This window comes from Pteronotus mesoamericanus, unplaced genomic scaffold (genome assembly GCF_021234165.1).
Source record: "Pteronotus mesoamericanus isolate MK-2021 breed Mesoamerican mustached bat unplaced genomic scaffold, CSHL_Meso_final contig_50, whole genome shotgun sequence".
In the NCBI taxonomy this organism is placed as follows: Eukaryota; Metazoa; Chordata; class Mammalia; order Chiroptera; family Mormoopidae; genus Pteronotus; species Pteronotus mesoamericanus.
This window is the reverse complement of record NW_026555186.1, coordinates 18,181,726-18,194,033: the sequence shown is the minus strand read 5'-3', so window position 1 is coordinate 18,194,033 and position 12,308 is coordinate 18,181,726. Positions and strand designations below refer to the sequence as shown.

General features: G+C 36.6%; 1 protein-coding gene across 1 annotated transcript in view; it reads left to right on the top strand.

Moving 5' to 3' along the window:
* ERCC8 (ERCC excision repair 8, CSA ubiquitin ligase complex subunit) overlaps nucleotides 1-6,924 on the top strand; it is a 38,215-nt gene extending 31,291 nt beyond the window's left edge. The window contains exons 11-12 of the mRNA XM_054578382.1: nucleotides 800-880; nucleotides 5,719-6,924. Coding sequence (XP_054434357.1) covers nucleotides 800-880; nucleotides 5,719-5,787 — 150 coding nt within the window. The 3' untranslated portion in view covers nucleotides 5,788-6,924. The remainder of the gene's footprint in view (nucleotides 1-799; nucleotides 881-5,718) is intronic.
* Nucleotides 6,925-12,308: the final 5,384 nt, after the last annotated feature.

Below are 12,308 nucleotides of genomic sequence, written 5' to 3'. Positions count from 1 at the left end.
CATGTATGTCTTTGACATGACTTCTTAGACATGCATACAAGAACTTCTGATATATATTGAGATTCTGTTTTCCAAAAGGATTATACCATTTTATGCCCTGTATACGTGACAGGACCTGTTCCACAGCCCCATAGGAATGTTTCAGTAAGGTAAGATATTCCTTGGAATATTCCTTATTCCAAGGGATAAGATATTCCTTAAGGGAAATGAACATCGTTCAGCCATGTGCAAACAGCATATCCTTGAAGACATTGATATAAACAGACTGTGCATCAACCCAAGCTTCCCCTTATAAAATAAACTTCTCAACAAGCATAGCATATGGATCTTAAAGCTCCTTAAGTTGAATAGCAGCCAGTTAGGCAACTGTGAGCAAGGTAATACTTCATGAACTTTTGGCCAGAAACGCATAAATTTTCTTCACTGGAGTTATTAAAACTTAGTTACTGGCAGAGAACAAACTATTTCTTTCCATTTTTTTTCTTTCTCTACTTTGACATTTGAAATAAATGGATACTATAAATGATAAAAACTGTGATGTTAACTGGTTTGTAAATATTTCATTTTAGCAAGCTCCGAGGTATTATGATACTGTGTTTAAATATAAAACAAAGATTTACTACATCAACAAACAAACATTTAGAGACAGCACAAGTCCAGTTTCTTTGGAGTAGAAATAGAGTTAATCTAATTGATGTAAACTAAGAACTAATCATTTAAAAATTAATTTAGTTTGTTTCAGATTGGTATCAACTTTAAATTAATTAACCCACAGTCATCTCCGCTTTTTGTGTTATAGGAACTTTATAGCGGTAGCAGAGACTGCAATATTCTTGCTTGGGTACCATCCTTATATGAACCAGTTCCTGATGATGATGAGGTAAATATTATTTGTACAAATTGTATAGTGACTTCTAAATCATGAAGAAAACTTTATTAATTTACTTTCTGTGGAAGAGGATTTTAAAGCCTTTTTTTTTTTGCTATTTTCTGATTTTAAAAATAATTTGCCTGTTATAAGACATTTGGAAAATTCAGAAAAATATTTCAAAAACAAGTTTATAAAGTTGAATTAAGTCCTATTTATATTTTAATTTCTACTTCTTTTTCCAGTGCATATGTGCCTGTTTTTTTAAATATACAATATCATGCTTGGACATACAACTTAACATCCTACTTTTCTCAGTTAATATTGTACAAGAAGCTTTTTTTCATGTCATTAATAACTACTGCTTTTAATAATACAGCATTCTGTCATTTACATACCACAATTTACTTAAATATTCATTTGGAGACATTTATTTTGATCATAATAAATCAAAGTAAATATCTGTTCATAAATTGTTTATATTTCTGATTACTTTTTTGGATAGAATGGGTGACATTTCTAAGGCTCTTTTTTTTTTCCACACTGTCAGGTTTTACCAATTTACATTCCCACCAGCAAGCAGTCTGTTAGTTCCTATCTTAAAGGATAAATTTGTACAAATGTGACAGTATGAATAAAAAGCCTTAAAAATTTGGTGGATAAACAAAGATGAATCCCTGATCTTAAGTAGTGGCTTCTGAATTATTTTACTTTTATGTCAAGCTTTTTGTAGGTGATATCTTTCCTAACAAAGATTGTTTTACCAAGCAGTGTTAATCATCCCTGCAATTATAATTTCTACAATATAAAAAGGCTAGTGTCTAAAAACCAATATTTATATGTATAATTTTTTAGAGCTGAAAATATAAATGTTAGTAACACCTTAAGTTAATCTTACCCAAGTCAGAATAAAAATAAAACATCTTAGATGGAGGTGGAAGAAAGTCATTGAGAGAGCAAGTTTGAAATTCTAAAGACATTTTTCATGTATTTAGTTCCTTTATGAAAACAGAACTTTGTCCAAACCACATGGAAATGATTTTTATGGGGGTAGTTGATAGCATTTAGCAGCTATTGACAAGTTATATTTGAAACCACTGCTATGGTTACTGTAGTGTAAAGCCTGTGAATAATTTCCTTTTGGACCTAATCTAAATGAAAGAGAGAATAAAAACACAATGATAAATTTCCAAGCAGCTGAGCAAATACCATATGAATACTTCCAGATTTCATCACATGTCTAGTTTGGTTTATTATGGTGTTGATTATTTTTAGTGTACAGCAGCTTTATATGGGTGAATGTTCTTCTGTAGAAAGCTTAATGTGGTCAGATATTTTGGTTCAGCCATTTATTTTGCATTATTATTTAGTTACGGTGTCCTGCTGTTTGGGAATTACTATATACATTACTATATGTATTATTATATACATACATATGTATATATACTATATATTAATTGTGTACAGTATATATGCAGTATATACTATGTACTGTTGTAATCCAAGTTATAGCAGTATGGGTCCTGTTAGGAAGTATAACAATTATTTACCAAATGAAAATAAAAGTAAATCTACTATAACTTATGTTTGGAAACAGGATACTAGAAGAAAACTATAATGCTTAATTTACAAAGATAGTATGTGATTCTGATGGTTTATTTCCTTATTATATATAGTTAGTGATAGTTTGGATTCCTCATCTAGAAGAATTTTTGTATGTGAGAAATTAACCTGAACAAGTAGAAAATCAAATAGAGATAAACAAGTTAGGTTTATTTTTGTTTCAGAGCTATAAAACCTTATCTTTTAAAATATACTGTTTTACTTTAAGATAGCCATCATTCTCATATTAATATAAAATGGTATGCACCAAGATTATTTCCACAGAACTTTAGTCTGAAAGATTTCTGTGAGTATAGGTAGAACATGAATGTGATCCTGAAACGAATACCAGTAGAGAAGTCCATCTACACAAGATTCTGCTCCTTACATGTATATATATTTACTGGTTAACTCTTGTTTAAAAGTTTTTCATCTCAACTATCCAGTAAGTGATTCCTGCAGTTTCCCAGAGCGGCAACATAACACAGTTCAAAACAACATACACACACACACACACACACACACACACACACACACACGAGTCACTCACTCACTCACTCAGTCTTTAGTTTCAGGTAAACTAAGTAATAATAATACTGGAAACTGGATTTGAATCCCAGTTTTGCCATTTATTAGTAATCTGGGACAAGTTTATATCTCCAGCTATTAGAACATCAAAGCAAAATTGTTCTTAGATTTCCTTCCAAATCCATCTTTAAAGGAGCTATACTTCCCCATCAACCAAGATATAATGGGTAATAGGAATAGATTTTATGGTAGTTAAGCATAAATCCTGTTATTTAATTGGCAAGATGTTTTATTATATCTGAGGACTCTGCCTTCCTTTTGCCCTCTTTTTGTAAACTCAGTCCTGGTCAAGGCAAGCCTATATAACTTTTAATCAGTTTCTCCTTTCTGAGATCTATAGGTCACCTATATTACAGTTTAAATCTGACCTTCCACTAAGAATCTTACTTTATGGTCACACAATACAGAGATGTTTTCTTTACCACTTGTGTTAGTGTATAATGATTACTTGCTGACACAGACAACCCTATATTCTACCTATGGAGACTTTCCATTAGTTACCAATAAGAAATTTAGAATTTATCAAGATGTATGTGTGATAGATATTTGGTTCTGCTCTTCCTCCCCATTTTTTTGGACCTGGACTAGCTCCCCTCTAAACGTATGCTTCCCAGAAACATTCAGAACTATCTGTCAGTAGAATGAGCAGCCTGTTGAGGTAGAGATGGTATGTTCAAGCATAGAAAGGATGTCCACTAGGAGGAGACCTTGTAGAGAAAACTGAAATAACAGTTGATAGTTACGCTTGATCAGTGGGTCTCAAACAATATGTATACCACATCCATACAGATTTTTACTGCAACTTTTAACTATAAGTATGATGTTTTAGTTGTGATTTTTAGCAATAAAATATACTTCTTATAATACTGTAATGAATTCATGTTATCCTTTACCAATATAAACAGTAAAGTTTACATGCAACTACCTTTCTTTTTTCACTTTATTTCTTTGCTCATCATAGGAAAAATAAATGCAATAAAATATAATTTTGCTTCTCTGTGAGACTTCAAGTGAAATTTAAATGTTTAATAGGCTGTTGCCTATTGGGCTTCCATGGTGGAATTTGGGGGCATGACCTTCGCATGGTTTATCCACCCAAGCACGTTTTCGGCAGATATGTAAGGCAGAGTTAAAGGCTTCCAAAGATAGAGTTGGAAAGAGGAATCACGTAGCCCATAGGGATAATACATCTTTGGATAAACTCCCACTAAATAACGTAACTTTGTAGTTAACTTATAAACCCAGAACAATAGGTAATTAGGTAAATGTTTGAAGGAGTAAATTAATAAACTTCAGTATGCTACTCTTGCAAGCATATGGGCTGCTGCTAGAAGTAAATGAATAGTTAGCTGAAGTTTGGCAATGGTTTTGGATCTGGATATCCGGGGTATAGTAGAATTTTGTTTGTACAACTAAGTGATGATTGCCAACATTAGGTTTAGTAATAGTGACAATATCCAACATAAAATTGGTAATAGACTCTATTCTATAGCTTTAACAGCTATAAAGAATACCTAAAATATATATGGTTTTATGATACTTTGGGTATTTATTAGAAACACCTACTTTTTCAATCATTATCATTGTTTGAATTACGGACATCAAAAAGGAAATGAACATTTTCAGACATACAGTTGGGGTTACCTCATAAAATATTGCTATATGTTGTAAAAGGCAATACATATAAGATAATTTAAGAGTAGTCTTGGTGCTAATATATTATTGGATTTCAGGTCCCACAGCAAATGTAAAAAGCTGCAGAATAAGAAGTAAACCTAGCTCATAATTCCCAGATACTCAAAAAAGTGAGACCGTCTTAAGTCATTTAGTCATTTGCCAGAGAATAAGAAGATAACCATTTAAAAATTTTTTTAAAAAATGAATTTGAAATAATACAGAAAATTAAAATTCCTCTAGTTGCTGATTACCTTTATTAGGTACGACTCTAAAGTTGTAAGAATACTGTGATGTTTTCTTGTTTTAAGTAAACATCTACCAAATGTCTATTATCTTTCTAAGAAATCGCCCAGGGAAACCTAGGTGCTAATGATAAACATAATATCATTTCGGACATATTTTGCAGTTCTTCTGAACTACTTAACCAACTATAAAAAAATAAACCTCATGATTTAACCCATGTTACCTTTTGAACCCAAAATGGTATTACTCAGTTTGATGAACACCTTATTCCTCATGTATGGATATTTGCTTATTTATAAAAGTTAGGTCCACCCAAACAATAAAAAGTTGTCCAGTTAGACTCTAGACCTAAGTCCAGTCTTAACTACATGGCTGGTAAATTGTTACCTTCTCCAGGTAATTCTAAAGAGTTGCAAAAATGCATTAAGCAATAGCATCAGGGTGTATGTATGGGTCTGTGCGCACACATGCTCTCATGAGCTCACATGTATGTATGTGTTGTGAGGTAACTACTTTGAGGGAAACAGATAATTTGGATAAAGTCTGGTATGTCTATTTAAAATTAAATTACATTATATGTATATGGGATGTTTCTTACATTACTTTTGTTTTGAAATTAACAATTTAGTAGTTTCTTTCAAAATATCTAATTGTTTTTCATTTGATATATTTCACGACTATATTGCGAACCTAAAATCAAGAGGTAGATTAATTGAATCTTCTTTTCCCCCCCTTTTTAGACTACAAGCAAATCGCAGTTGAATCTAGCTTTTGAAGATGCCTGGAGCAGTAGTGATGAAGAAGGATGAATGTCGATGATCCTACGCTACTTTGTGTCTCCATTGATGAAATATTTTAAATGGGACTTTTTTTAAAACTGTTCAGTGACAGCTAAATTATCCCTGAATTTGGGTGATTTTTTTACTCCCACCTTTTAAAATGAGGTTAGTATTTGCACAAAGTCCTGGGAAAGACTTACAAATAATTTATTTAATCAAAACATGTCTCTTGATCCCAGTTGGTGTGACATGAGGCAGCCCCCTGTTGCTCTAGTGCAAGGAGACAGGTCATGGCACCCCCACGTGGGACCTGGAGCAGACTGTGTGTACTGTAAGATGCTGTCCCTGAGGATGAACAAGTGGAAGTTAATAGCACTGACTTTCTCCTACTGGCTGCATCATCAGCCTGTTCGTTTTCACTTTCAAGGAAGATTTTACTGAGGATGATTATATCAAAAATAATAGTTGGAAAGTTAGCATCAAAAATGTTTTATTCGTTTTTATTCATGTATTCAGTTATTGCAATGATTTCATTTAGTTAACTGTTGTCTAGCTTTATGTTAAATATTTTTAGATTCAGTTCCTACCACAATCCAGAAAGTACATCAGAGGAATTTTTTTTAACTTGAAGGAAACCCCATGTTTTCTTTATTTTAATGCACCAGATGGCAGCTTGTACTTATACATGAATTTCCTTTCTCTGAATTGTGTTAAGATGTGACCAAGTCCTAATTAATTGATCAAGGTAGAAAATGTCCTGACAGGGAATCTGAGTTAAACATGAACTGTTGTCATAAAATTCCCGTTTTACTGTTTACTCTTCTTGTGTTATAACCCATAAGTTATTATCATGAAGCTAATTTTATATTTCCTTTCTTCCTGGTTGTTATCAGCAGGAGGCTAGTAAAAGAGGTTTTGTGAGCTTGAATTCCAAATATACAGTTGTTGAGTTTGTAAATGTGTAAATGTTGGCCTCATAGCAGACCTTTTTGGTCAGATGTTTTACATATGCTTAGTTTATAGTTGATTTTAGTAAGCTCTTACCATTTTATTCTCACTTTTCCCCCCTTGATGAGGATGCTTATGACTTTTGAGAATGCTGTTGAAATTGAAAATTGTGTTTTGTAACTCAAAGGAGAAAAAAGTCTTCCTCCAAACTGCAAATAACTTACTGCGTCTTTTTTTTTTTTTTTTTTTTTTTTTACATTAAATTAGCCCACTTATTTTAAGCTAGCAATGTTTCAAATTGTGGAGCTTCTACTGGTCTTTCAGTTTTTTCACTAAAGCTGAAGGCCAGCTTTACTTTACTGACAGCAAAGTAAACAGTAGGTCCAGGTGCCACTGGCTGCTGTTTTCACGCAGGAACCACAGTGCCAAGTCTCCACAGCTCTTCTCTTCATCTTGATTTTGCCATAGACAGAGCAAGCGTACTTGACGTGCTGACTGATTTGAATTTTCTTCATTATTACCTTGACGGAGGCCCTATAACGAGTCCCATATTTACCTACGAATCCAACCTTCTCGGTGTATTTAGCCACGTTGCCACAAACTAGGTTGGAATCCAAGAGAGTGTATTGCTTCTCTCTAGTTGCCTAAATACTGTCAGTCCTCCATATCTGTGGGTTTCACACTGGCATATTCAACCAAGTGTGGATCAAAAATATTCCCCCCCAAAAAGAAAGTTACATTGTTGTTAACATGCACTGCTTAGGCCTATGATGGTCACCTCTGCTAAGCACATACAGAAGGGTTTTTTTTCTTGTTATTATTCCCTAAGTAATACATTATAACAATTATTTACATAGCATTTACATTGTATTAGTAAAAGTAACCTAGAGATGATTTACAATAAATAGGATGATGTGTATACTGTACCATTTTATATAAAAAAAGACCTCAGCATCCTTGGATTTGGATGTTCATGAGGGTGTTCTAGAACCCGCCCCCTGCAGATACCAAGGGACAACTGTATACAAACTCATTGTAAAAAATTCAAGCAACATAAGAACCAAAAAAAGAATGTAATGGTCATGTAGAATTATATTACCCTGAAGTATAACCACTACTAACATTTTGGTGTCATGCTGCCAAGTATCTTTTTGTCACACATACAGTTGTACATAAAGGGATGATCAACATTTTGTTACTATCATGGAAACCCCTCTCCTCCCACATGAGCACCTCCTTCCCCATCCCTTACCCTTCTGCCACAATCCAGTGCATTAACCAAGTATGTGTTCTTTCATGTTATAATCCTAAGCAGACGTAGATAGGAAATATTTTTATTTTGCAAAAATGGGATATACATAGTCCCATCTTTTTTTTTTTTTTTTTCATTATAGCTCATAGAAATCCATGTCTCTTGGTATAACTAAGAGTATTGGCTACATGCTCTTATTTTCTGCATTCTTGATACTCTGGCATTTGGGACCTTGATCCTGGGGACACTGCTCCTAATGTGACTTGTTAATTCCTAAAAATAACAAAGGATCCCCCTTTGACATACAAACCAATCCAGAGTCCACAGCCCCAAACTCTTACACTCCAGACCAATATTATCCTTTGTTCTAAATCACCCCAGGGCCAGGTACAAGACAACTGGAGACAAACTTTTTAGCCCTGAGTCTACCAAAATTATTCAAACTGTACAACCCTAAATTTACTCAGTGTACCATCCCTGCCTCACCCGTTCCTTCCCAGAAAACCCTAATAAAGACTGTGGGCCATGCTCTGCCGTCTCCCTAGAGCAGAGGGCTCCTGACCAACTCTGGTCCTTCCCCATGTGGCCCTGCATGGCATGTTGTGCCATGCCTGCAGGTTCTAGGGATCTGTGAGTATGAACTTCTCCCTTCATGACAATCATTTCCATGTGATATGGCTTACCATATCAAGTTAGAACAAATCCCAGGTACAAATCTTAACATGGTTGGCACAGTGGGCTGAGTGGGTTGGTGCTACATGGAGATGCTATGTCCTTAAACTGCTCTCGTCCCTGGCCAGTGTGGCTCAGTTTGTTGGAGCGTTGTCCTTTAACCAAAAGGTTGTGGGTTCAATCCCGGTCTGGGCACCAATCCCTGATCCGGATATGTATGGGAGGCAACTGATCGATGCTTCTCTCATACATCAATGTTTCTTTCTCCCCCTTCCTAAAAATGTCCTCTGGTAATAAAACAAACAAAAACAACTTCTCTTGCCTTACTAACTGGATCCAGCAATGAGTGGACACTGCCTGAAAGGGCACTCCGGTTGTTGGTACACTTACTGCTTGGTGGCTTCTGCATTGTGTTGGTTTTTGTCAAGTATTACCATGGTTTCCCAACTGGAAGGGGACACTCAACATAGTTCCCCATGTTGACGGAAGGTCCAGGCTCCAGGAAAGGATCCCTGGGGGTATATAAGTAATTGGCTGTATCTTGAAAAGTCCCCTTCAAAGGGGATGAGGAGTGACCAACGTTCTAGTGCCTTGGGATCTAATCCACTCATACTTGGCAGCACTGACAAGCGGTGGGGCCATCTGAGTCATTTAGATGAAAGTACCTAATGTCCAAAAAGTCATCTGCTTCTGGAGGCACGGCATAAACCACTTACCCCGCTCTGAGCTTTCTCAAGTCAAACTTCAGACTGTTCCTTGGAGCAGTAGGAGATGGCTCCCCTCGAACTCTCGCTCATGTGCTAAGGGCCATCTGTAGGTTTGGTGTGAGGGCTTCCCCAGGAGATCATAGCTCCCGCAAATGTTATTGTTCAAGTCACAAGCCTCCGGGCTGTGTCTGCTTGCTGCTGTCACAAGTGATTGGTTTCCCATCCCAGTGAAGTATAAGAAGTCCAATCGCTGGAGACCAGTGGCTCAATGTTTGATGAAAAAAGGGAGGAAGGGAAGGGAGTGTCTGGTTCCAATGTGAAACACCTAGTCCATAACCATGGGCTCTCCTAAGAGCTGCTGCTTATCAGTGTGAAATGCCCTCATGTGCCAAATAGAGCCGCTGCCAGCATTGCTTTCTAGGGTGTAGACCCTAGCTCCTCTAAGGTGGATTGGGACACCCTAGAGAAGGGGGCCACAGCTCTCGGCAAAGGCCACTTGGGACCACCAGAAGCTTCTCAGATAAACATTCAAAAGGAAAAAGTTTAGTGGCCTAGAAGCACAAGCCCTAATTCTAAAAGACTTTGTTTAAAAAGAGGCAGGGCTGTGAGGAAGAGACTGATTCTGCAGAGAGGGTGATCCCAGAGAGAGGTTGCCTAGAGACACCTGGCTTCTTCAGCTTCCCCTGCTCCCTTTCTTATCAGCCAGAAAAAGAAAGTAAAGATGGCACCTTCAGGGACAAAAGCCTGAAACAGGAGGAAAACAAAGGAAGACTGCCACTTTTGGTGGCTACAAGCCCAAGGGGAAAAATAAGAAACTTCATAATCTTTGGTACTAAGCAAATGCCAGTCTGGCACTCATAGTACTAATCCTAGATTACTTAGTGATTTAAAAACAAAAACAAAACCAGACCCTTAGATACAAGGGGAGAAAATAAAAGGTAATTAATAAATGCATATATAATATTAAAACAGTTTTATAATCTGATCCAATTAGAAATCCAAATTTTATATACTAAATTAATATACTAAAGAATTTATATAACAGAAAGATAAAAAGGACACTATGATGTTAATGTGGTCTCATTCATTGGAGCCCTTATACCCAATATCCAATATTATTAAAATTACTGATTCTGTTCAATCGACAACCAGCAAGTATTTTACACTTGTAGATTTGGCTACCATGCTCTGTTCAGTGTCTCTTGCAACAGCCTCTTAGCTGCAATTTGTCTTCACTTCAAACTGACAAAACAGATTTTCCAGACTATTCCTGGCATACCTGAACGGTTTTGCCCACATTCTTTGCAGACTGAATCTCAACTGCATCCACCTTCTAGGAACATAGGTATGACTTTACACTGATGGCATCCTCTTCCAAGGAGCCTCATTTGATACAATTATTTAGGCTCTACAGGTCCAACATCTTTCAGTACTTCAGGGGTTCTGATGGCAACATTATCTTTATTTATAATTTTTACTTAGAGATTAGAATCAACAAGCCACTCACTCCTTTTAGACCTTTCAAGACTCCTTCATTAAAGAGACTTTAGCTACCTCTTTTTGTGCTTCCTGGAGTTTCTGGATCATTTAGCATAGCCATAAGTTGCCCAAGGGTTTCTGAAGCAAGAAACTGCCCCTTTTAACCATATTCTATATGCTATTAAAACAACAAATAAAATACATGGTAGGCTTTCTAGAAAATACAGGCTCTCGGCCTGTGACCTTTCAAAACCAGCGGCCTGTTAAGCTTTGGGTCATGGAAACTGCACATCAGAAAGGCAGCACAGCTACCAAGGCCTCTCTAAGACAGGATGGAGCCGGACCCAGGCTCTCTGGCACATTCCACCAGCAGGATGATGTGGCTTCCTCTGTCCTCTGTCTCTTGCCAGATGCCACGGAGCTGAGGATGCCACCCCTCCCCTAAACTACTGGCTACCTGGGAAGCCACTTGGTGCTGAATGAACAGCAGTGGAATGCAAGACTAAGCACATGCATGGCACACCTAATGACAGTATACGATGGAGCTCAGTGGAGTATTGCTGATTACCATCTCTTAGCCAGGATGTCCTTAATAAAGGGTGGGAACCAAGAAATAACACACTGGGCTAAACTTCAGGCAGTCATCTTAGTGCTGAATGCCCTGGCCAACAGGTAGCCCCATCTCCACATCTGTTGGGCTATTGCCTAAAAGATGCCGCTCTCAGGAGAATAAAACAAACCAACTTTGGAACTCTTTCCTCCCTAATATCCAAAGCATAAATCAAAGTCACACATCTTCATTTGCCTTAAGGCCAAAGCAAGGACACTCTATTACTTTTGGAGTTATAGAAATTACTGATAACAACCAAGACACACATTTTACTTCTCAAAATACACAATTTTAGTCTCTTTTTTTTTTTTAACTTTTATCTCCCTAATTGTTCCCAAATAGCCAGTTTATTTGAGAGACATAAGGTCTTCTCAACTTTTTAAAAAAATTTTAGGTAAATGGGCCCCTAAATGGGTCTCTCTTTCTCTGTTTTGCTCCAGGCCTTTCTCTTAATTCAAGGCTCCTTGGCCAATTTACAACTCAGACCAACGTTAAAAACTTCCCTCTTACTCTTCCTTACAGGTAGAGGGAGATGTGTATTGCCTCCATGTACATAAAAGACGTGTATTCGAGGCCCTTTTTATAATGTCTTCCCCTATCTTTATAAATGTTTTTTATCATTCTCTCATCCCAGAAAGGCTGGAGGTCAGATAAAGGGCAAATACTCTCCTGAGACCCATTAATCAAACTGTCCATGGACCAGACAACTGCTCACCTGAAAGGGGACCATCTGAACCTAAACTTCCCCCCCAAAAAAACAAAAACGCTGTCAGGTATAACTTCACACATTTATTTTGATTGTTGGCCTTATTACTACTGGTCTGAGTGCTTTCATTAATTGACAGTCTGGAGCCTCAAACCCTCTAAAGAAACAATTGTTTCA